Genomic DNA, 21,971 nt, shown 5'->3' on the forward strand with positions numbered 1-21,971 from the left:
TGACATCTAACAGTAAAAAATGGATTGGTTAATAAGAGTATACAGGGAGCAAAGCACCTATTGCAAACTATGGACTATAGTTAACAGTAATATATTAATATTCTTTCATTAACAGTGAACAAATATACCGCACCAATGCCAGGGGTCAATGATGGGGGCGAATAATGGATACAGGATGTTTTGAGTTTTCTTTTTTTTTTTTTTTTTTTTTTTGAGTAATGAAAAAGTTTTAAAATTGATGGTGGTGATGAATGCAAAACTATGTGATAATACTGTGAGCCATTTATTGCACGGATTATATAGTGTGTGAATATATCTCAATAAAATTGCATTAAAAATGGATTGGTATCCTAAATTAATAAAAAATTTCTTGAAAAAAGCAGTAAGAAAGTTATAACAACCTAACGTAAAATGCACAAACAGCATGAAACAAGCTTTTCACATAGAGCAATCAGGGAAAAGCACCATATATAACCTCATTAGTATTTTGGAAACGTAAATTCAAACATGATAAGACTTCCACATTGGCAAAAATGGAGTAACAGGGAAAGGATTTATCCTCCCCATCTTAAACAACTAAAAACCTGGAAAAAATGTATACAACAGTGTTTTTTCAGACACTGGACAAGAGCCAGTACAGGACAAAGACTCTTGAGCGAAGGAAATAAAACAAAGCCCTCTAATTTTCTCAGCTTACTATATGAGGTTTCCAGACTGTAACACAAGGAAGAACCCAGAAAGAGCCAGGAAGTCTCTCTGGGTTGGTAATTTAGAAAAGCCAAGGTAAAATGTGTAGGGTATTGAAGAGGAAGGAGCTACATGGGGAAAGAGAGTTCCAGAGATGTACAGACGGTTCCCCTTGTCTTCAGCTGAATACTAACCAGTACATGCATGTAGGGAAACTACCAGGCTGGGAAAGAACCACAAGAAAGGAGAAGGCAGAACAATTTGGCTCATACAGGGCTCACAATAGTTTACCTTCCCAAGAGCCATAGTGGAGCAATTTCATAATAGATAAGGCATAGGGAAGAGTGCTCAGAAGGGTATTAGCCCTAGACTAAAGGCTGTTGTGCACCTAACTAATAAAGCTTAAAAGCCATGAAACTGTTTCCGAGTAATTTAATTATGTCCCAGAACAAAGCTCAAATATATTTAAAGGAAAAAAAAATACAGCACCCAACAAAGTAAATACACAATGACTGGCATCCAATCAAAATTTACAAAAAGAGAAAATATGACCCAATAATGAGAAGAAAAATCATGACAGACAGCAATGACAGATGATAGAATTAATGGACAAAGACATTAACATAGCTATTACAAATATACTCTATATGTTCAAAATGGTAGAGGAAAGCATGAGCGTATTAAGTAGATCCAAATGGAACTTCTAAAGATTAAAAATACGATGTCTGGGTGAAAAATACACTGGATAAGATTAACAAGAGATTAGATACTGCAGAAGAAAAGATTAATAAACTCAAAGACACAGCAATGGAAACTATTCAACATAAAACACTGAAAGAAAAAACAGACAAAAAAACAAACAAACAAACAGAGCTGTAGCATAATTCAAGTATGCTGTGGCCCAACTCATGTGGTCTACCATACACACAGCTGGAGTTCCAGAAGGAAAGGACGGAGGAGAAAGGAGGGACCAAAAAAATATTTGAAGAATAGTAAAAAATTTCCAAATTTGATGAAAACCATAAACTCATGGATCCAATAACTCCAAGCAGAAGAAACATGGAAAAAAAACAAAAACAAAAAACAAAACAATACTAAGCACATCATAATCAAACTGCTTAAAATCAGTGATGAAGAAAAAACTTTAAAAGCAGCCAGAGTAAAACACAGTACATACAGAAAAACAAAGAAAAATAACAGTAGTCTTCTTATTGGAAAGCACAATAAGACACCTTACAAAATCCACTAGATTGGATTAAAAGGTCTGAAATTAACAAGTATCAGAAATTATGCGAAACAAATGAACCTCACATGGTGCTGACAGGACAGTAAACTGGTACAGCCACTTTAGAATATAATTTGGCATTATTTTGTAAAGACGAAGATACTTACACTACATAACCAAGCAATTTTACTCCTAGATATACAAGGATCATAGCAGCATCGTTTGCAATAGTAAAGGCAAAAAGAAACAAACAAAAAGCCAAATATCCACCAATAGAAGAACAGATAAATTGCGGTATGTTCAAATAATGGAATACTATAAAGCAATAAAAATGAATGACTCCCCCAAAAACACTAAGTCAAAAACAGCAAGTCACAAAAGTAAACACACGTTACGATTCCATTTATATAAAATTCAAAAACATACAGAACTTAGTATTTCCTTTAGAAATACTGACATACGTTATAAAACTATAACAAACAAGATAATGATAAACACAAAATTCAGAATAATAATTGAGAGGAAAAGGGCACATAGTGGACTTCTAAAATGCAGGTAATATTCTATTTCTTATGCTGGTTGATACATACACAAGTATTTATTATTCTCCATATCTTATATATACATGTTTTTTTTTTTGTAGTTGTGAAATACTCATTAAAAAAAGAAGAGCAGAAAATATGAAAGACTTTTTAAAAATGAAGACTATCATTTATGTATAACAATAAAATTAGTGTAAAAAAAGTATACAAAGAAAATGCTAAATTCTTTATTGTCTTTCAGTGCCCTATACAGTTATTAATCTAAAAGGGCCATAATTCTAGTGTGAAAAAAAATAATAAGCAGAGTCTTTAACTGCTTTATCATAAAATTTGAACATCTGCTTTCCTGGTACTCTAAGTTAGACAAGAGTAAATATGTTAGCCAATTACTTCTGATTCTTCATCCTTCATCTGTACTTAGACTTTTCTTTATCTTTGGATTTCTTTGGACTCCTACTTCGGTCTCTTTTTCTATTCCTTTCTCTTTCATAGGGATCTGTTTGATATTTGGATTTGTGACTATTACTATAGTGGGCATCCCTTTCTTGGGATCGGCTACGACTTCGGTTTTTAGTTCGGTCTCTCTTTTCACTCTTTTGTTTCTCCCAACAGCTTTCTTCTTCTTCATAGTGACCGAATCCCATTTCCCTGTAGATATCCTGTCAAAGGAAAAGAGAGATTTTCAAGGGAACCAGTAAAATAATAATTTTGAACATACTGTCAGTTTATAAAATGTAGACAAGCATTTAGAACAGCTCAACTTTGAACACTATTGAACACTACTACTACTGCCAAGAATATTGTAAATTAAAAAGGAAAAATAATTCAGAAACTGCTTTAACCCTTTTTCTTGCCAATCTCATTGCTCTGTATCTACTATCGTAGCTGATATGAAGGATCAGATCTAAAAACAAGGAATAGGAACTAGAATAAATCTTTACAGTAAAATTGCAATATCAAGAATTCTGGTAATATGTGGTCACCTTTCCACCCCTCTTCTCCCTCTCTCCCCAAAAAGATGGTCTGATCACTGATCTGTGATGAAACTACTGAAGTTCCCATTATAAAGAAGACATCATTTAAATAGCATAGTAGGAAAGAGGCCTTACTCCAGTCAGTCAGTCCAAAAAGAAAAAATTCATGTACTGCATACTTTGTTCTAGGTGATTAATTTTTATAGTGTTTTATTTTATAACAGCTCCCCTCCAAATCTTTGAAGAAAGCTTCCATCTTTATACTAAGCTGTCTTTTTTTAAAATCATTATTTACATATTTCTTAAAAATTAGTTAAGAACACTGGAATATCCATTACCCCAAAGACAATAAAGTATGTATATTTAATTGTATTCTTAATAAACAGTGGTAATAATTTTTGTACATAAAAGATAGCTAGTTTCAATGACTATTTCTGCTTGTATCCCATCATGAATTAAAATGAGTATCTCAGCAACTGGTTGAAATCTAAAGGGACCAGAGTCAATGCTCTTTTGTGAGATAATTCAATTTCCTTAAAAGATGGCACAGAGGAAAGGCAGAAGCAAAGGATTATCCCCCAAGGGTCTCAAATCTATCAGCATAGACATTATCATAGTAGATGGAATTGCCAAGGTTTGAAATCCAGAGTGATGGATACCCATGGCTAAGGACTAGTTATTAAGCAAATGATTAATTATTCCATACTGTCTAGGTACTTTATATTACATCTGGCACAGGGTTTGTAGTATGTGAAAAATAAATCTGATTGTTAAAAACATAATCCCATGAATGCACAACTATATGATGGTACTGTGAACAACTGATTGTAAACTGTGGATGATTGTATGTTATGTGGCCATATCTCAATAAAATTGAATTAAAAGAAAACATAATCACAGTGTTTGTGGAATACATTATAAACTGATTCATGATTTCCTACACAATCCCAATAGTTCTTAGCATTCTATAGAAGTCCAGGAGGTAGAAAATGAGTAGATATTTTGGTATAGATCTTAATCAACTATTCTCTAACAATATGACATTCCTAGAAAAAGGACTTTGTGTGCTTTCTGTAACATACACAAAATGTAAATATCCATGTGCTTTTCTCTCTGTAAATTTAGTACTTATTTCTGTATTAGTTGAAACTATAAACTTCTAAAATGCATGGACTGTCAGTCAACACAGAACTCCACAAAATCCTCAGCACACTATTATACAAATAGACACTTACAAGCTTTGAGTGTTTAAAACAAAATTGAAAGACAAAAGGTATATGGCATTTAATTATTTTTTTTTAATTGAGGAAGCTGAAAATCTGGAATGGACTGAAGCTTTAGTACCACTGCTCCTTGGGGTGGTTTTCAAAGCTACACAAGCTTTGATGTAAGGCAGATCTGGATTCAAATGTTCTTTGTCATTTAGGAGATGTGACATACAAGAAATACTCTTAAATTCAGATTTATCAGAGAAGGTCTCACAGAGAAGTTAGGACATGAGATGAGCCTCAAAAGATGAGTGGGTTTGGGTTTGGATTGGCTGTGAAAAGCTTATGCAAGTTGTATAAATGGAAACTGACAGGCAAGGAAGAATTAGCACTGTAGTATGTAGGAGAAAGTTTCAGTGGCTAGATGAAACCAAATTAGAGTAGAGCCTCTATGTATACGCTCGCACAGTGTGAAGTGCTTTTGGAGTGCTTTATCTTCATTCCAGAAATAAAGAAACTGAGGCTCAAGAGATTTATATAGGTTGGAGATAACTGTTTACTTCGTCCGTAATGTGACATATAAAATTGAAAAGGGCAGGGGGGTGCATAGAATAATAAAAATAAAAACACCTGATGGAATCAAAATAAATGGGTTAAAGTTCTAGCTCTCCAATGACACTATTACTATTTTAGGGCCTCTGGGTTAGTATCTTCATTATCTAAAGGGAGGGAAATGAGTTAGTAGAGAATTTCAAAAATTCTATGATTTTACACATTTAAGACATAAGATGATCAAACTAGTATTTGGCCAAACAGGAAAACTAAAACAAAACAAAACCCCATACAAAATGGCCAATTTAAGGCAATCAATTTAGCCTGGCAAATGATTTGATGTAAAGCAGAAAAAAAGTCTACTCTAACTAATACTATCCTTGCTCAGGTCTCTGGGGACTAAATCAAAGATTTAGTTAAATCTTAACCAATACAATGACATTAAATCATTAAAATGACAGCAAAAGCAGAGTTCCAAATTACAAGAATACTAAACACTATGAAAACCACAGTGGAGGAATGACTAGCAGTGTGAATGCCCTTTATCATCCTTTTCAGCAGGCAACTGCAGCTGAAGACTCATTTCCTGCAACCCCAGTGAAACCCAAACCTCAACAACACAGTAACCATCTTGGAATTAAGACCTGAGGTGGAAAAATTAAACAGATAAGTTTTCGAATTGAACAATAAGGTTGACATTCAATAAAAACAAAGAGCTTGGAAAAAATGGGTTAAAACATTCCTTGGAAACCAGACTTGCCAAGCAAAATGTCAACAAATAGAGACATCTGAACTGTACCTGGCAACTGCCTAATATTGAAAATCCCTTTAACTCTATTTTTGAGACTAATATCAAAAGGAAAACAATCAGAATAATAAAAAAATTGGGGTCCCAATTGAAAGCTTAAGTCCTGATGCTGAGTTTTATTAGAAGGAAAAGAAACTAAGAGAAACTTAGTGTAACTATATTATTAAATCTTAGTATAAATGAACCCAGAACCCATGAATCTTGAAGATGACTGTATAAAAATGTAGCTTAAGAGGGGTGACAATGTGATTGGGAAAGCCATATAGACCACACTCCCCTTGGTCCAGTGCATGGATGGATGAGTAGAAAAAAGGGGGAAGAAAAAAAATAGGCATCCAGTGTTCTTTTTTACTTTAATTGTTCTTTTTCACTTTAATTTCTATTCTTATTATTTTTGTATGTGTGGTAATGAAAATGTTCAAAAATTAATTTTGGTGATGAACACACAACTATATAATGGTACTGTGAACAACTGAATGTATGCTTTGTATGACTGCATGGTATGTGAATATATCTCAATAAAAATGAAATAAGAAAAACAGTCTTAGTATAAATGAAAATAATTTACCTTAATACACTCTGAGGGGAGAAAATAAAGCTAGGAAATAAATATTATTCAGAATTTAACAACTTTAACATTGCCAACTGCCTTAAAATTATTTAAAAAATACTAATAGCATAGCCCCCAAATTACTTGATGCTCTTTATGCCCAAAGAGAAGGGTATTTGCCATTGTATGGTTTTAGGTGATCAAACAGCAGGATCAAAAAGATTTGCAAAAGGAAGGGGAAAAAAAATCACAGACTTAAAATACAGCCTGTTTGAATTTTTTTAGACTTCTAATTATCTCAAACAAAACCAATGCTTTTTTCAGGCCTAAATTCATCAAAGATTCCCCATACAAGTTCAAGTAAGGGGGTACAGGTAAAGTAGCACTGGGGGTGGGGAAGAAGGGATGAAATTAAGGGTGCTTTAGTCACCATTAAAAAAGACTGGGGTAATCCTAGACTAAATTAATAGAAGTATGGAAATTAAGAGGAAAGAGACGTTCCTGTTAGATCACACTGGAATATTACACTATGGGAAAAATTATATTAGAAGAACAATATGATTTAGGAAAGAAAACTGAGAAGGGTGTACTTGAAGGGAGAAGTAGAGTGCAAGTCTAGATTTAAATCGTGACTCCATCACTCATGATCTGTGTAATACCATGAGCCAACTTAACACTTTTAGTTCTCACTTCCCTTGTCTGTGAAATGGGGAGAATAGTACCCACCTCACAAAAGATGTTAGCTATTACTATTATTACTGCCACTGATTCACATGAGGAATAACTGAAGGAACTGACCACGGGTGGCTTAAAAACTGGGGGCACGGCAGGAATGGGGGTGCTCTTTAAGCAGCTAAAAGGCTGGGAAGGAAGCACCAACCCTGCACTGGGCAACAACAGGTAGGGATGCATGCCATTCAGAATAGAAGGGACAAGAATATAAACAAAATATATACCTGATAACATTTTTTAAAAATGAAGAATAAACCATGAAACATAAAATGGCAATTTACAGGGGGAAGGAGGAGAGCAGCAGGAACGGAAGCTAGGTTTTCTGTATGTATCATTTTGGAGATTTTACTTTGGAGCCACATAAATAATTCACAACACTATAAAACAAACAAAAAAAAAGTATTAAGTAATCCTTAAACATTGAAAAGACAATGAAACAAATTAACTGAACTATGAATCCAATTGGTAGCATAATTACACAGAGAGAAATATTCCAAGTGACTTTAAAACAGTAATTTGACTGTAAATCCCTGGAGGGTTACACCTCAAGGACAACAAGAACTTCAAATAAAAATCATAAACTGTTTCTAGTAATCATATTACTGGTTATAGTGTTGATATCATTATTCTAAGACTGTTGTGTGTATAATGAGAAATTAAGCAAATGAATAATTATGTTTGTGTTTTTGAGAACCAGGATTTTTGGCATGGGAGAAATCACAGATTTAAGGATCAATGAAATTAAATAAAAACCTTATAGTTTTCAATCTGAATTGGAAACATCAGTATGTACTCAAGAAATATTTTATCTTCTATAAACAAGCAAACAAATTAAAAAACAGGTTTTCTAACTGTCCACTGAGAAAGCCAACAAACAATGACCAACTCAGGAGCAATGAACACATTCTATTCTTTGAAAACTATCCTGAGAGGAACCATGGGTCACTGGGAAAGGACCAAGTCTAGAGCAGGACATGTGAAAACTGAGCCTAGAACACCTTGTCATAGCTGAAAGCAGCACTCATGACTAAGATCTGTCAGGACAGAGATGCAAGGGGCTGGCCTGAACGGGTTCCCACTGCCACAGCTTGGGCAGTGTGAGCATCACTAAAAGCGTGACTGCAATGGGCACAAATGCTTCAGATGTGTTTAGAGCTATATAGTTCAGGATACTATTAAAAATATTAACTCACTTGTCACCACTGACCACAGAATGATACTTAGGAACCAACTCATTACTCTGAAAATTGATAAATAAAGGGAAAAAATCAAGCATTTATCCTGCCTTTTCCACGTGAACTAGTATCTCAGGGTAATCACAGTTGATAAGGGAAAGTCTCTTTTCATAAAAATGTTCCAGTTAATAAATAAAGAGATGATAGTATTACCATTTTTCAACCATTAAATTAATCAATGGATCTAGGCAATGATCCACCAAAATCTCTCCCTCTCATACACATACAAGAGGCATGATGCACCACCCTCATGGAAGTAAACCAGACGACACTATGTATGACATAGTTTTGCCAGTAAAATAAAAACTGAACCTGAATCTGATTGAGCCGTCAAGATCTAACTACTGATTAGCAGGAAGTACAGTAGACAGAGAAACATAAATGGCAACATTGGGATGTAGACAGCAAAATGCAGAATGTGGAAACTCTTCAAGACAAATATCTAGTTTTTGCCAACAAATAAAGTACAAGGGTGGCCAAAAGGTAGCGGGGAAATCTATGGATTAAAAGAGCTAACTGCATTGTATGATCCTTTCTTGGAAAACAAACAGTTTTAAAAATCACAAGAATCAGGAAAATGTGAACAGTGACTGAATATTTGATGCTACTAAAGGAATTATAATAACCTTTAAAAAGATGTGATAATAGTATTGGGTCATTTTTTAAAGTCATATATTAAAATATTTATGTATGTATGAAACAGTATGTCTACATTTGCTCCAGCGTAACAGAGGGAAAGAGATGAAGTGGATAATGGTTGAAGACGGCCAATTGCAGATTTGTAATACTGTTCTGTTTCTGTAAATGTTTGAAATTTTCTATAATAAAAGGTTATTTTTGTTTTTTTAAGTATGTTACATTAAGATACAATCCTATATGAGTATAAAAATGGGGGAAGGAAAATAAACAAACAAACAAACAAACAAAGGCACCCAGTGTTCTTTTTTACTTTAATTGCTCTTTTTCACTTTAATTATTATTCTTGTTATTTTTGTGTGTGTGGTAATGAAGGTGGCAGGGATTGATTTTGGTGATGAATGCACAACTATGTGATGGTACTGTGAACAATCAAATGTACGATTTGTTTTGTATGACTGCATGGTATGTGAATATATCTCAATAAAATGAATATTAAAAAAAAAAAGATACAATTCTATAGATGGGACTTCTGGGAAGATGGTGGATTAGGAGAGGCAGAGCAAAATTCTCCTCCATGAAAAACACTAGATAAAGGACAATAGGACAGAAAGTGCTCCAGAACAGCAGTTCCAGGGTGCCAATGACTGGGCAGGGACTTCTACACCACATAGTGAGGACGTGGAGGGAGAGGCAGAGAGACTGCGTTTAGGAAAGGTGAATGTTCTGCACAGAAAGCTGCCAGGAACGGGCGGTTGGAGCCAGCTGCGTGGAAGGGAGCAGCCTTCCACACCCCATGCACCTTCTGAGCAGTTGGCTGGGGTGATAACCCTTTGCAGTCCCACAGCCAAGAGCTCCCATGCCAGGGACTGGTTCTAGAGCTGGCTGCAGAGTGCAGAGCGAGCAGCTTTCTAAACCCCATGCACCCATTTCAGCAGATGGCTGGGAAGATAACCCTTCACAGCCTCAAGTCCAAGAGCTCCCATGAGGGAACTTGGGATTTGGCAGACTTGTGACCACAACCACTCCTATCCATGGCAACCCGCAATGTGCACAACCAACAGGTAAGGGCGCCACATGTAACTGCCAGGGGCACCTACCTAACCCCAGGGACTCGCAGGCATGGTGGACAGGTACTGCAACGCATCTGAGCTGGAAGGTGAGACATGCAGTTCCACAGCCCCAGAGTGGTCTACTCGCAGCCATAGGAATTGCCAGGACCTCTGTGCCCTGGAGCAGACTCCCTACTGAACTGCACAGGACCCACTCCCCTCCCACAGGGCTAGCAGTCCCCAGGGCACATGGAAAATTTTTGCACTGATTGGATTTCCACCCGGTTTGGACCCCACCCAGTGCAGAGGCAGAGTTAGGGGAGAGCTGTCTTAAGGGTAAGAACACCATCTGCTGGTAAGACAAGGAAAGTGCACTCAATCAAGCTGTAGCTCTATCAAATTATAGATAGTGTTTAAATAATTCTACATATCTGAAAATAACCTTGTCAAGATAAACAAATGACCTGAGGCCAACAACAACAGAAAATCATAAAGCATAATAAACCAGAAGGTACAGACAACCCAACCAACCAAATTAAATAGCCAGAGGAAACACATAACATGGAGGAATTAATCAAAGAAGTACAAACAAATCTCCAAAACAACTTCAATGAGATGGTTAAGGACATAAGGACATCAAGAAGACCCTAGAAAAGCATAAAGAAGAATTTGGAAGAGTAAATTAAAAACAGATCTTCTAGGTGATTTGTACAGATCAGCGTGAATACCCGACACATCCCAGAGTAATTTGGGCAGAGAATAAAAAGTATTTGCAAAGCCCCTTTGAGGGACTGGGGGAAATATTAAACTTCCCCACCTGGGGAATTCCTGATATTCTTGCAAATAGTGGGGACTACCGGTTTAGTAGGCTGAGCCCTTGATCTTGACGCTTGCCCTTATGAAGCTTGTTACTGCAAAAGAGAGGCTAAGGCTACTTATAATTGTGCCTGAGAGTCACCCCCAGGAAACCTCTTTTGTTGCTCAGATGTGGCCTTTCTCTCTCTCCAAGCCCAAATCAGCAAATAAATTCATTAACCTACCCCCATGTGGGACATGACTCCCAGGGGAATGAATCTCCCTGGTGAGGTGGGAGACAACTCCCAGGAATGAGCCTGGCCCTGGCAGTGAGGGATTCAAAATGCCTACTTGACCAAAAGGGGGAAAAGAGAGGTAAAAAATAAGGTTACAGTGGCTAAGAGATCTCAAATAGAGTTGACAGGCCATCCTGGAAGTTTCTCTTATGCAAGCTCCAGCTAGACACCCCAAATGGCCACAGTATGTCAGGCCCTAACGAACAGTAGTCCTGAAACATCTAGGTCCCTATCTGAGATTCTACATAAGATTCACTCACTACATTTTATCTCTCAGAAACTTAAACCCACCATAGTGTTCCTATGCCAGACAAGTCCTAAAACCCAGAGGCAACAGTCTCTTTAAGAAAAACAATCAGATGCAGCCCCATCCCCCATAATGTCAACATCCCCTTTCAATATGAACAAGTTAGGGTGGTCACTGCCTAGACATCCCTGAAGATGGAAAACTGATTAAATGAGGGGAAGCAGTAGCAACAGACAAGATAGGATTTAACAAAGGATTACGAATACTGAAACTTTATACAAATATATATATACATATATATATACATATATATGTGTATATATATATATATATATATATGATGCTAGGGTATTAGAATAGCTAGAAGGAAATAACTGAAATGGTGGAATTGTAACCTATAACATTCTTTGAAATTTGTTCTATAGCTAGTCATTGAATTGTGCTTTGAAAGTTATCACCTTTCTGTATATATCTTAAATTTCAGAATAAGGAAAGAAATGAAACTGTGAAACTGTAACCCATAACATTTTTTGAAATTATCTATATAACTGCTTGTTCAGCTGTACTTTGAAAGTTAACACCTTTCTGTATATATGTTGCATTTTACAATAATGGAAATAACTGAAATTGTGAAACTGTAACCCTTAACATTCTTCAAAGTTTGTTCTCCAACTACTCGTTAAATTGTATTTTGAAAGTTATCACTGTTATATATATGTGTTAAAGTTTATAATTTTAAAATGCATTAAAAAATCCTATAGGTGAAAATAATGGAAAAAGGAAAGAAAGGAACATAGCAATAAATTTTCTGGCTATTAGTTTATTCAGGTGTTTTTAAAAATTGGTAATATTGTGTATCAAATCACTACATTTACAATTAACAGAAATTACATTCTTAGCAACTATTTAAATATGATTGCTAAACTTCAGCCATATACTTTAAGATGTATAAGGGGCTGCTTTTCAAAATTCTCTTAGGCAGCATATAAGCAAAACATTTTGAAGGCAACTGTTTTAGAATGCTTAGGTTAGTTCAAAGAACTTAACAGCAGTTACCAATTACTGAGCTCTAACTCTAAATCAGGTCTGCACTAGGCAGTTTATATATAATTATCACAATTCTACAAGACAGATATTTTATCCTCATTTCATAAATGAAGTAACTGAGACTTTGAGAAGCTCTCCAAGGGCACCTGTCTTACAAAGTATCAGAATTCAGATCCCGGTGAGTTTGACAACAAAGTCCAATCTTTTCCCACCTCCCATTCAAAAATAAGTAACATCTTAAATAAAGTGACAATTTACTGACATGGAAAAGTGGCCACTAGTAACTGAAAAAAGAAGGCTATAAAATGGCACATACCCTATGTTCTCATTTTGATAAAAAAGTATGTGTCTGCCTGCATGTGTGGGCAGGCAGGCAGGCAGGCAGGCAGGCAGATAGAAAAGATACAGATATAAAGATGTGAAAGACACGCAATAATCTCAAGGTGTTTTTATTTTTTTCATTTTTGCTCAACTTTATCTTGTATCATGTATATATGCTGCTTTGTACAAATACTAATTTTCTTAAAAGGAATATTTTTTCGTTTATAATGAGTTGGCACTTCGGTTCAAGGGGTCATACAATTAGTAACAACAAAAATGCCAGTGTATAAAATGCTTGCACACACATTTTTTTCACTTAATCTTAACAAACATGCCTGTGAGATAAGTATTATCTCAGTTTCACAGTGAAGGAAACTGGCTTAGAAAGTTAAATAACTTGTCAAAGCCACATCAGTGAAGGGTTATGTAAAAATTTAAACCTTGCTCTTCAGACAGCAAATCCTTTACTTTGCCCCATACTGCATTTCTCCATCTCTATATGTTTGCTTGACATTTTCACTGTCTTTAGTTCCCTCCCCTCTCACTTCTGCCTGCTGAAATCTTCCTCATCCTCCACAGCCCAGCTCAAATGTTTTCTACATGGTGAAACGAAAACTGGGGGCTGTAATGTAATTTGCTTTTCATTTAACAGAGGAAAAATACAAGTGGGAAATGATTTTTTCTCTTTATAATTAATTTTCTTTGGGGATTTTTCATTATCATTTGTTTTTTATTTGTTACAAGTTCAAGAAAGCTTTGGGGATGATAAAGCTAATTATTAGTACTATTTTTATTTCACACTTACGATATGGAGGAGCATAAAATGTTTGAGGTCCTAAAACCTCAAGAGCTGTTAGTGTTGTACATAACACTCATATGAAATTAAAATGATAAATGAGAAGCACTTTTTCAGCATAACCATACTTCTTTTTTTATGGGAATAAATGAGTATCTACGGATATGGAATTCATACTCGTGTCACAAAGTTGAAGTGCATGATACATTAAGTTATTTCAAAACCAATCTTTGATAATTTCTAATATATATTCTTGAAGATTAAAGGTCATTACCCCAGAGAAACCATTCTGTTATTGTAGAGTTACGAACATTCTCACTCTGGTTCAGAACTATAGCCATACCTTCAAAATTACATTGCTAAGATGTAATTTACAAAGGGATAAAATATTTATTTCTTCCCAGTAAAGTGTGGAGATTATAAGCACCTGGTTAGTATTTCTAATAGGCATGTAGTCCTCATCTTCTTTTTCTTCAGAGCAGTGGCGGGTTTTCTTCTTGTGTTTCTTACTTGTGTGTGAGTGACTTGATTTTGAGTCTTCTGCCTGCTCATCTAGTATAAGATCATATTTTGCACTGTAGCAATTAGTTAAGGACAAATGTGAGAAATGACAGAGGTAAAGTACATCAAAACTTAAGAATCTGGTAAACAGCAGTGGCCATTAAGCTAAAGGTAACTTTTTAAAGCAAAGAAATTGTTTCACAAGTGTAAAGTTCATTTCTAAAACAAAACTCATATTTTCTTTCATTATATAAGAGAAATGGAAAGAATCCTAATCTTAAACAGTCAATAACTGGTAAATGGGCCAAAAACATGGAAGAAAAAACCCTATACCACAAATGAAAATACAAGCAGCATAAAAAACAAGGAATTATATTTGTCAGCAATGAAAAAATGTAAACTCAGAAAGTGAGACACATCTTCACTAGAAAAAAAGTATATTATAAATCCCAATGACAGAGAGAAGCTATATAAAAAACAATCATATGACTCTTCTTTTAAGATGTATAAATTAGCTCAATCCTATAAGGAAATTTAGCAACATATATCACCAGTTATCAATATGTTTAAACTCTAGTAAGAATTTATAAAATTAAAATTATAGTAAGAGTTAAATGAACAAAGGTACACATAATGGGATTATTTTTACTAACAGAAACTGGGAACAACAAAATGCCTAGTGAAAAATATATAATTAAACACATTATAGTACTTCAACATGATATATGATAAATACCTAGAAAAGTACTTATGAAAAATCTTAAGTGAAAAATGCTTGAAGCAGAAACTGCATATGCCATGTAACTTTACAAAACCATTTGACAGGAATAAAGAGAAATAAAAAGTATCATTTGCCTAGGTAGTGGAACTATGAGTGGATTTTTTTTTAATTAAATTCAGTTTTATTGAAATATATTCACATACCATACAATCATCCATGGTATACAATCATCCATGGTATACAAATCGTTCACAGAACGATCATATAGTTATGCATTCATCACCACAATCTATTGCTGAACATTTTCCTTACATCAGAAAGAATCAGAATAAGAATAAACAATAAAAGTAAAAAAAAGAACACCCAAACCACCACCCCCAATCCCACCCTATTTTTCATTTAGTTTTTATCCCCATTTTTCTACTCATCCATCCATACACTAGATAAAGGGAGTGTGATCCACAACGTTTTCACAATCACACTGTCACCCCATAATCTACTTTATTATATAATTGTTTTCAGGAGTCCAGCCTACTGGGTTGGAGTTTGATAGTTTCAGGTATTTACTTCTAGCTATTCCAATACATTAAAATCTAAGAGGTGTTATCTATATAGTGCAAAAGAATGTCCACCAGAGTGACCTCTCGATTCCATCTGAAATCTCTCAGCCACTGAAACTATTTCCTCTCATTTTGCACCCCCTTTTTGGTCAAGAAGATATTCTCAATCCCATGATGCTGGGTCCAGATTCATCCCTGGGAGTCATATCCTGCATTTCCAGGGAGAGTTACACCCCCGGGAGTTGGGTCCCACGTAGTGGGGAGGGCAGTGAGTTTACCTGCTGAGGTGGCTCAGTTAGAGAGAGAGAGGGCCACATCTGAGCAACAAAGAGGTACTCAGGGGGAGACTCTTAGGCACAATTATATGCAAGTTTAGCCTCTCCTTTGCAGTAATGAGTTTCATAAGGGCAAGTCCCATGATAGAGGGCTCAGCATATCAAATCGCCAGTCCCAATGTTTGTGACAACATCAACACCAGTCCATTGAGGAAGTCTAACACTTCTGCACCTTCCCCTAGCTCCTTGGGTGGCGGGGTAGGGGGGGAGGCTGTAAATATATTTTTTATTCTCTGCCCAAATTACTCTGGGATGTGTCACTATTTCACTCTAACCTATACTAACCTACTGTATCTCACTTCCTATTCAAAGTTCCATGTAATTGTGGTGTTTGAACAAACCGACTAGAGTTATACTGTTTAAAAAATATAGATCCTGATTGGAGTCGGGCAAGATGGCGGCATAGAGAGGAGTAGAAGCTAAGTAGTCCCCCTGGAACAACTACAAAAAACCAGAAACAACTAGTAAATAATCCAGAATAACTGCGGGGGGACAAACAAGACCATCCACTCATCATACCCCAACCTGAATTGGGAGGAATGCCCGAGAACACAGCATAAAATCTGTAAGTAAAGCCTGCGGAACCAGGTCGGGAGACCCCCTCCCCCATAGCCCGAGCTGCGGAGCCGCGTGGTGCCAGAGAGAAGCTCTCTCCCAGCAAGCAAATACGGCTCAGCTGAGCTCCAACTGGGGTTTTAAGTAGCGAGTGTGAACTGCTCACTACAGGTACGCATCCCCAAAAAACAGACAGAGGCTTTGGGTGACGACTGACCTTGGAGAGCCTTGGACTGGGTCTGAAGGGGACTATCTGTTTCTTTTTTGGCTCAGTGGAGAAAGCCCCAGTCATTTCCAGTTTCCAGGGCTGTGAAGCGGAGAAGGGTGGAGACAGCACAAGCACAGAGAGAGAGAGAGAGAGAGAGAGAGACCATTGAAATGCTAATGACCTCCACCTGGGAGGTCTGTCTTCTCTAGGAGGAAAGGGGTGGGACCCTTTCCATTCAGAACCAGACCCCAGAGCCTGGGGGAACACGGCCACACCTCCTCACACCAGTCAAGAATTATAGGCTAACAGGCGTCATCTGTTGGGCAGAAAAGCACAGTGACCCGAGGCATCAAAGGGTGGAGCAATTTTCTAACACACACCCGCAGGGAAACCAGATACTGAATATTTCTTCCCTCTGGGACCTGAGCCTGTTCTGGTCTGAGAAAACCTGATTTGGATAACCAAGGAAACCATGCCTAGACAACAGAAAATTACAACCTACACTAAGAAAAACAAAGTTATGGCCCAGTCAAAGGAACAAACGTACACTTCAACTGAGATACAGGAATTTAAACAACTAATGCTAAATCAATTCAAAAAGTTTAGAGAAGATATTGCAAAAGAGATAGAGGCTGTAAAGGAAGAACTGGACATGTATACGGCAAAAATCAAAAGTTCAAAAAACCTACTAGCAGAATCTATGGAAATGAAAGGCACAACACAAGAGATGAAAGACACAATGGAAACATACAACAGCAGATCTCAAGAGGCAGAAGAAAACACTCAGGAACTGGAGAACAAAACACCTGAAAGCCTACATGCAAAGGAGCAGATGGAGAAAAGAATGAAAAAATATGAGCAATGTCTCTGGGAACTCAAGGATGAAACAAAGTACAATAATGTACGTATCATTGGTGTCCCAGAAGGAGAAGAGAAGGGAAAGGGGGCAGAAGCAATAATACAGGAAATAATTAATGAAAATTTCCCATCTCTTATGAAAGACATAAAATTACAGATCCAAGAAGCACAGCGTACTCCAAACAGAAGAGATATGAATAGGCCTACACCAAGACACTTAATAATCAGATTATCAAATGTCAAAGACAAAGGGAGAATCCTGAAAGCAGCAAGAGAAAAGCAATCCATTACATACAAAGGAAGCTTAATAAGACTATGTGCGGATCTCTCAGCAGAAACCATGGAGGCAAGAAGGAAGTGGTGTGATACATTTAAGATACTGAAAGAGAAAAACCACCAACCAAGAATCCTGTATCCAGCAAAGCTGTCCTTCAAATATGAGGGAGAGCTCAAAATATTTTCTGACAAACAGACAATGAGAGACTTTGTGAACAAGACACCTGCCCTACAGGAAATACTAACGGGAGCACTACAGGGTGATAGAAGACAGGAGTGTGTGGTTTGGAACACAATTTTGGGAGATGGTAGCACAACAATGTAAGTACACTGAACAAAGGTAACTATGAATACGGTTGAGAGAGGAAGGTGGGGAGCATGTGAGACATCACAAGAAAGGAGGAAAGATAACGACTGGGACTGTGTAACTTGGTGAAATCTAGAGTATTCAACAACTGTGATAAAATGTACAAATATGTTCTTTTACGAGGGAGAACAAGCAAATGTCAACCTTGCAAGGTGTTAAAAATGGGGAGGCATTGGGGGAGGGATGCAATCAGCATAAACTAGAGACTGTAACTAATAGAATCATTGTATTATGCTTCCTTTAATGTAACAAAGGTGATATACCAAGGTGAATGCAGATAAGAGGGGGGGATAGGGGAGGCATGTTAGACACTTGACATTGGTAGTATTATCTGATTCTTTATTCTACTTTGATTTAAGGTTATTTTTCCTTTTGCTGCTTCCTAGCTGTCATTTTTTTTTTTGTTTCCTCTTTCTTTTGCCTCTCTACCTTCTTTGACTCTCCCTCCTGCCTTGTGGAAGAAATGTAGATGCTCTTGCTTAGTATGAGCAGAATGTTCAATTAGGATGAACTTAAATGTTTGGAAATGAACAGGGGTGTCGGTAGCAAGATGTGAGAATAACTAACAGCGCCGAATGGTGTGTGAATGAGGTGGAAAAGGGAAGCTCAGAGTCATATATGTCACCAGAAGGAAAGTTGTAGGTCAAAAGATGGAAACGTATAAAACTGAATCCTATGGTGGGCAATGTCCATGATCAACTGTACAAATACTAGAAATCACTTCATGAACCAGAACGAATGTATGACAATACAATTAGAAGTTAATAATAGAGGGGCATATAGGGAAGAACTATATACCTATTACAAACTATATACTACAGTTAGTAGTATTTCAACATTTTTTCATAAACAGTAACAAACGTACTATATCAATACTAGAAGTCAACAATTGAGGGGGGTTGGTTAGGGATAGGGGAGGTTTAGAGTTTCCTTTTCTTTTTTTCTTTTTTCATCTTTCACTTTATTTCTTGTCTGGTGTAATGGAAAGTTTCTAAAAATTGAACAAAAATTAAGTGTGATGGATACACAGCTGTATGAGGGTACCCAGGGGCAAGTGATTGTACACTTTGGATCTTTGGATAATTGTATGGTATCTGAACAATCTCAATAAAAATGGAAAAAAAAAATGTATATATATAGATCCTGCACCAAATAGAAATCTCTTCCCTTGGTCTCACATGGAAGTTGAAATTTTAAAACAGTCAGTTTCAACCTTTACCCTTTGACCCGGTTTGCCCTAGTCTTAAACAGATCTGCTTCATTCATATCTCTAATTGAAGTCTGGGCTCTTTTTCAGCTTTTTTTTTTTAACAGTTGCTGTATGTGCTGATACTGACATTCATATCTGCTGAGCTCTAGCTCTGAGTTTCAGGTGTCTCAGAGATACACATTGTTCCAGAGACCAATCAGGTTATACACTAAGGGATCAGCATCTCAAAGTTCAGAGATAGGCATTACAATTCAGGAATAGAGTTGACTGCTATAAGCACTTACAATCTAGGGACCATTACAATAATCATTTCCATGTTAGGCTATGATCTAAGATTCAATTCTGAGTTTACACATTGTAGTTAGTCCATGCTGGTGAGGCATTATAGTGTTTGCCTATATTTCTGGAGTACTTCACTCAAATACTGTGTACAGGATCCATTCACCTCATTGTGTGTCTCAGCTTCTGAGTGGATTTTTTTTTAATTTCACATAAATATTTATAAAATTTTAATAATATGTTTTAATTCAGAGATAAGCATTTTCTCTAATATATTATAATGCCTCAGAATAAGAGAAAATGTAAAACTATTACAACCTCTGCTGAAAATAATCTTAACTGAATGGATTTTGAGGAAGGCTGACAGGCCAGAATAGTGGTTTTCAGTAGAAAGCGCAGGAGAAATCCCACATGCAGAGCTCTCCTACTGCATGTGGGAATTGGAGCAAAAGGCCAGCACTCCCTCAGGGCTAGAGGCTCCTGTCTGCTTTCACAATGCCCTTGCCTCAGGGACGCCTCACTTCTACCTAAAATCAGTTAGGAAAACATTGTCCCTCTAGCTCTTCATAAGATGGTGAAAGATGGCTAGTCATCTGCACTATCCTATTATTTCACCATTATCTCCAACTTCTTTTCTCCTATTACTTATTTCCATAGACTCTTCTGGCGCTTCCCCCTTTTTCAGACACAAATTCAATAGCACTTGCCTATGATCTCATCTTCCTGGGGTTCTGCGTGTGCTGCTCCCCCTTTGTCCAAAATGCTTCAGATCAGTGTTGTTCAAGCTGATGACTGTAGCCCATCAATGGGGTGCAAAATCCACTTTGTGGTTCCCCACTTGGGGAATTACTGATATTCTCACAAGCATTGGGGATTACAAATTTAGAAGGCTGAGCCCTCAATCTTGGGACTTGCCCCTATGAAGCTTGTTACTGCAAAGGGGAGGCTAAAGCCTACTTATAACTGTGCTAAGAGTCACCCCCAGAGAACCTCTTTTGTTACCCAGAAGTGGCCTCTTTCTCTGAGCCAACTCGTTGTACTGGACAAGACTCCCAGGGATGTAAATCTCCTTGGCAAGGTGGCACATGACTCCAGGGATGAACATGGACCCGGTATCATGGGATTGAGAAAGGCTGCTGGACCAAAAGGGGGAAGAGAAATGAAACAAAAGTTTCAGTGGCTGAGAGGTTTCAAACAGTCGAGAGGTCACTCTGGAGGGTATTCATATGTACTATACAGATACCCCTTTTTAGTTTTTAGTGTATTGGAATAACTAGAAGGAAATACTGTTGAACTGCAACCCAGTAGCCTTGATTCTTGAAGATGATTGTATACTATGTAGCTTACATGGTGTGACTGTACAATTGTGAAAACCTTGTGGCTCACTCTCCCTTTTATCCAGTATATGGACAGATGAGTAGAAAAATGGGAACAAAATGTAAATGGATAATAGGGGGAATGAGGGATGGGATGCTTTGTGTGTTCTTCTTACTAGTATTTTTATTTCTAATTTTTTTTTATAATTTTTTTGGAGTAATGAAAATGTTCAAAAATTGATTTTGGTGATGAATTGCACAACTATATGATGGTACTGTGAACAACTGATTATAAGCTGTGGATGACTGCAGGGAATGTGAAAATATCACAATAAAACTGAATTTTAAAAAATCTACTTTGTGGTCACAACCAGTATTTAAAAATATAATATAGAATGGAATTTTTAAAAATATTGTTTAACAAAATTATTATTTTATGATATTTTTGTTTCAGTTATGTGTATATAAGAGAGAATGATTATATTGTGATTGTTACTGGGTCAAGACATAAACTGCATTTTTTAAATGATGGATCATAGTTAGAGGAAATAGCATCTCACCTCAGCCCTCCCTCCCCCATAATCAGGCTACATCTTCAGTGTCAATTCTTTTAGTGTTATTTGAGGGTCTTCCCTGACCCCTCCCCTTCTGTTATAAGCTCCCCCGTCACCATGTATTCTCTGCAACACTCCAGATATATTTAATTAATGGTAATTATTTAATGTCTGCTCTTCCTAACTCCCTCCCCACTCCAAGAATATAATGTAAGCTCCAAGAAGGCAGGGGCTGAGTATCTTACACTGCTGAATTGGGTTCGTAACAGATAATAAGTAAGTATTTGTTGATTACCTTTTATATCACCAAGACACACATCTCTTCCTTGCTCACAAATCTATTATCTTCCACTCACCCCTACAATCAACACTTTTACAAGAAAGATATCTCTCCAAAATTCTTTGAATAAAACACACATTTGTGATCCTACTGACTTTCTTCTCCAAGGTCCAGTCTGGTGATATTAAACTTTCCTCTTTTCTACTTCTATTTTTCAACCTTCTTTGATGACCTATCTTCACAGCAAT

General features: G+C 36.6%; 1 protein-coding gene across 1 annotated transcript in view; it reads right to left on the reverse strand.

Annotated features, from left to right (window-relative positions):
* Positions 1 to 1,102: 1,102 nt before the first annotated feature.
* PPIL4 (peptidylprolyl isomerase like 4) overlaps positions 1,103 to 21,971 on the reverse strand; it is a 78,544-nt gene continuing 57,675 nt past the window's right edge. Inside the window, exons 12-13 of the mRNA XM_037819232.1 lie at positions 14,131 to 14,278; positions 1,103 to 3,113 (exon numbers count right to left, since the gene is read on the reverse strand). Of these exons, the coding sequence (XP_037675160.1) occupies positions 2,862 to 3,113; positions 14,131 to 14,278 (400 nt within the window). The 3' untranslated portion in view covers positions 1,103 to 2,861. The remainder of the gene's footprint in view (positions 3,114 to 14,130; positions 14,279 to 21,971) is intronic.

The sequence above is a fragment of the Choloepus didactylus genome, chromosome 2, assembly GCF_015220235.1.
Source record: "Choloepus didactylus isolate mChoDid1 chromosome 2, mChoDid1.pri, whole genome shotgun sequence".
Classification (NCBI taxonomy): domain Eukaryota; kingdom Metazoa; phylum Chordata; class Mammalia; order Pilosa; family Megalonychidae; genus Choloepus; species Choloepus didactylus.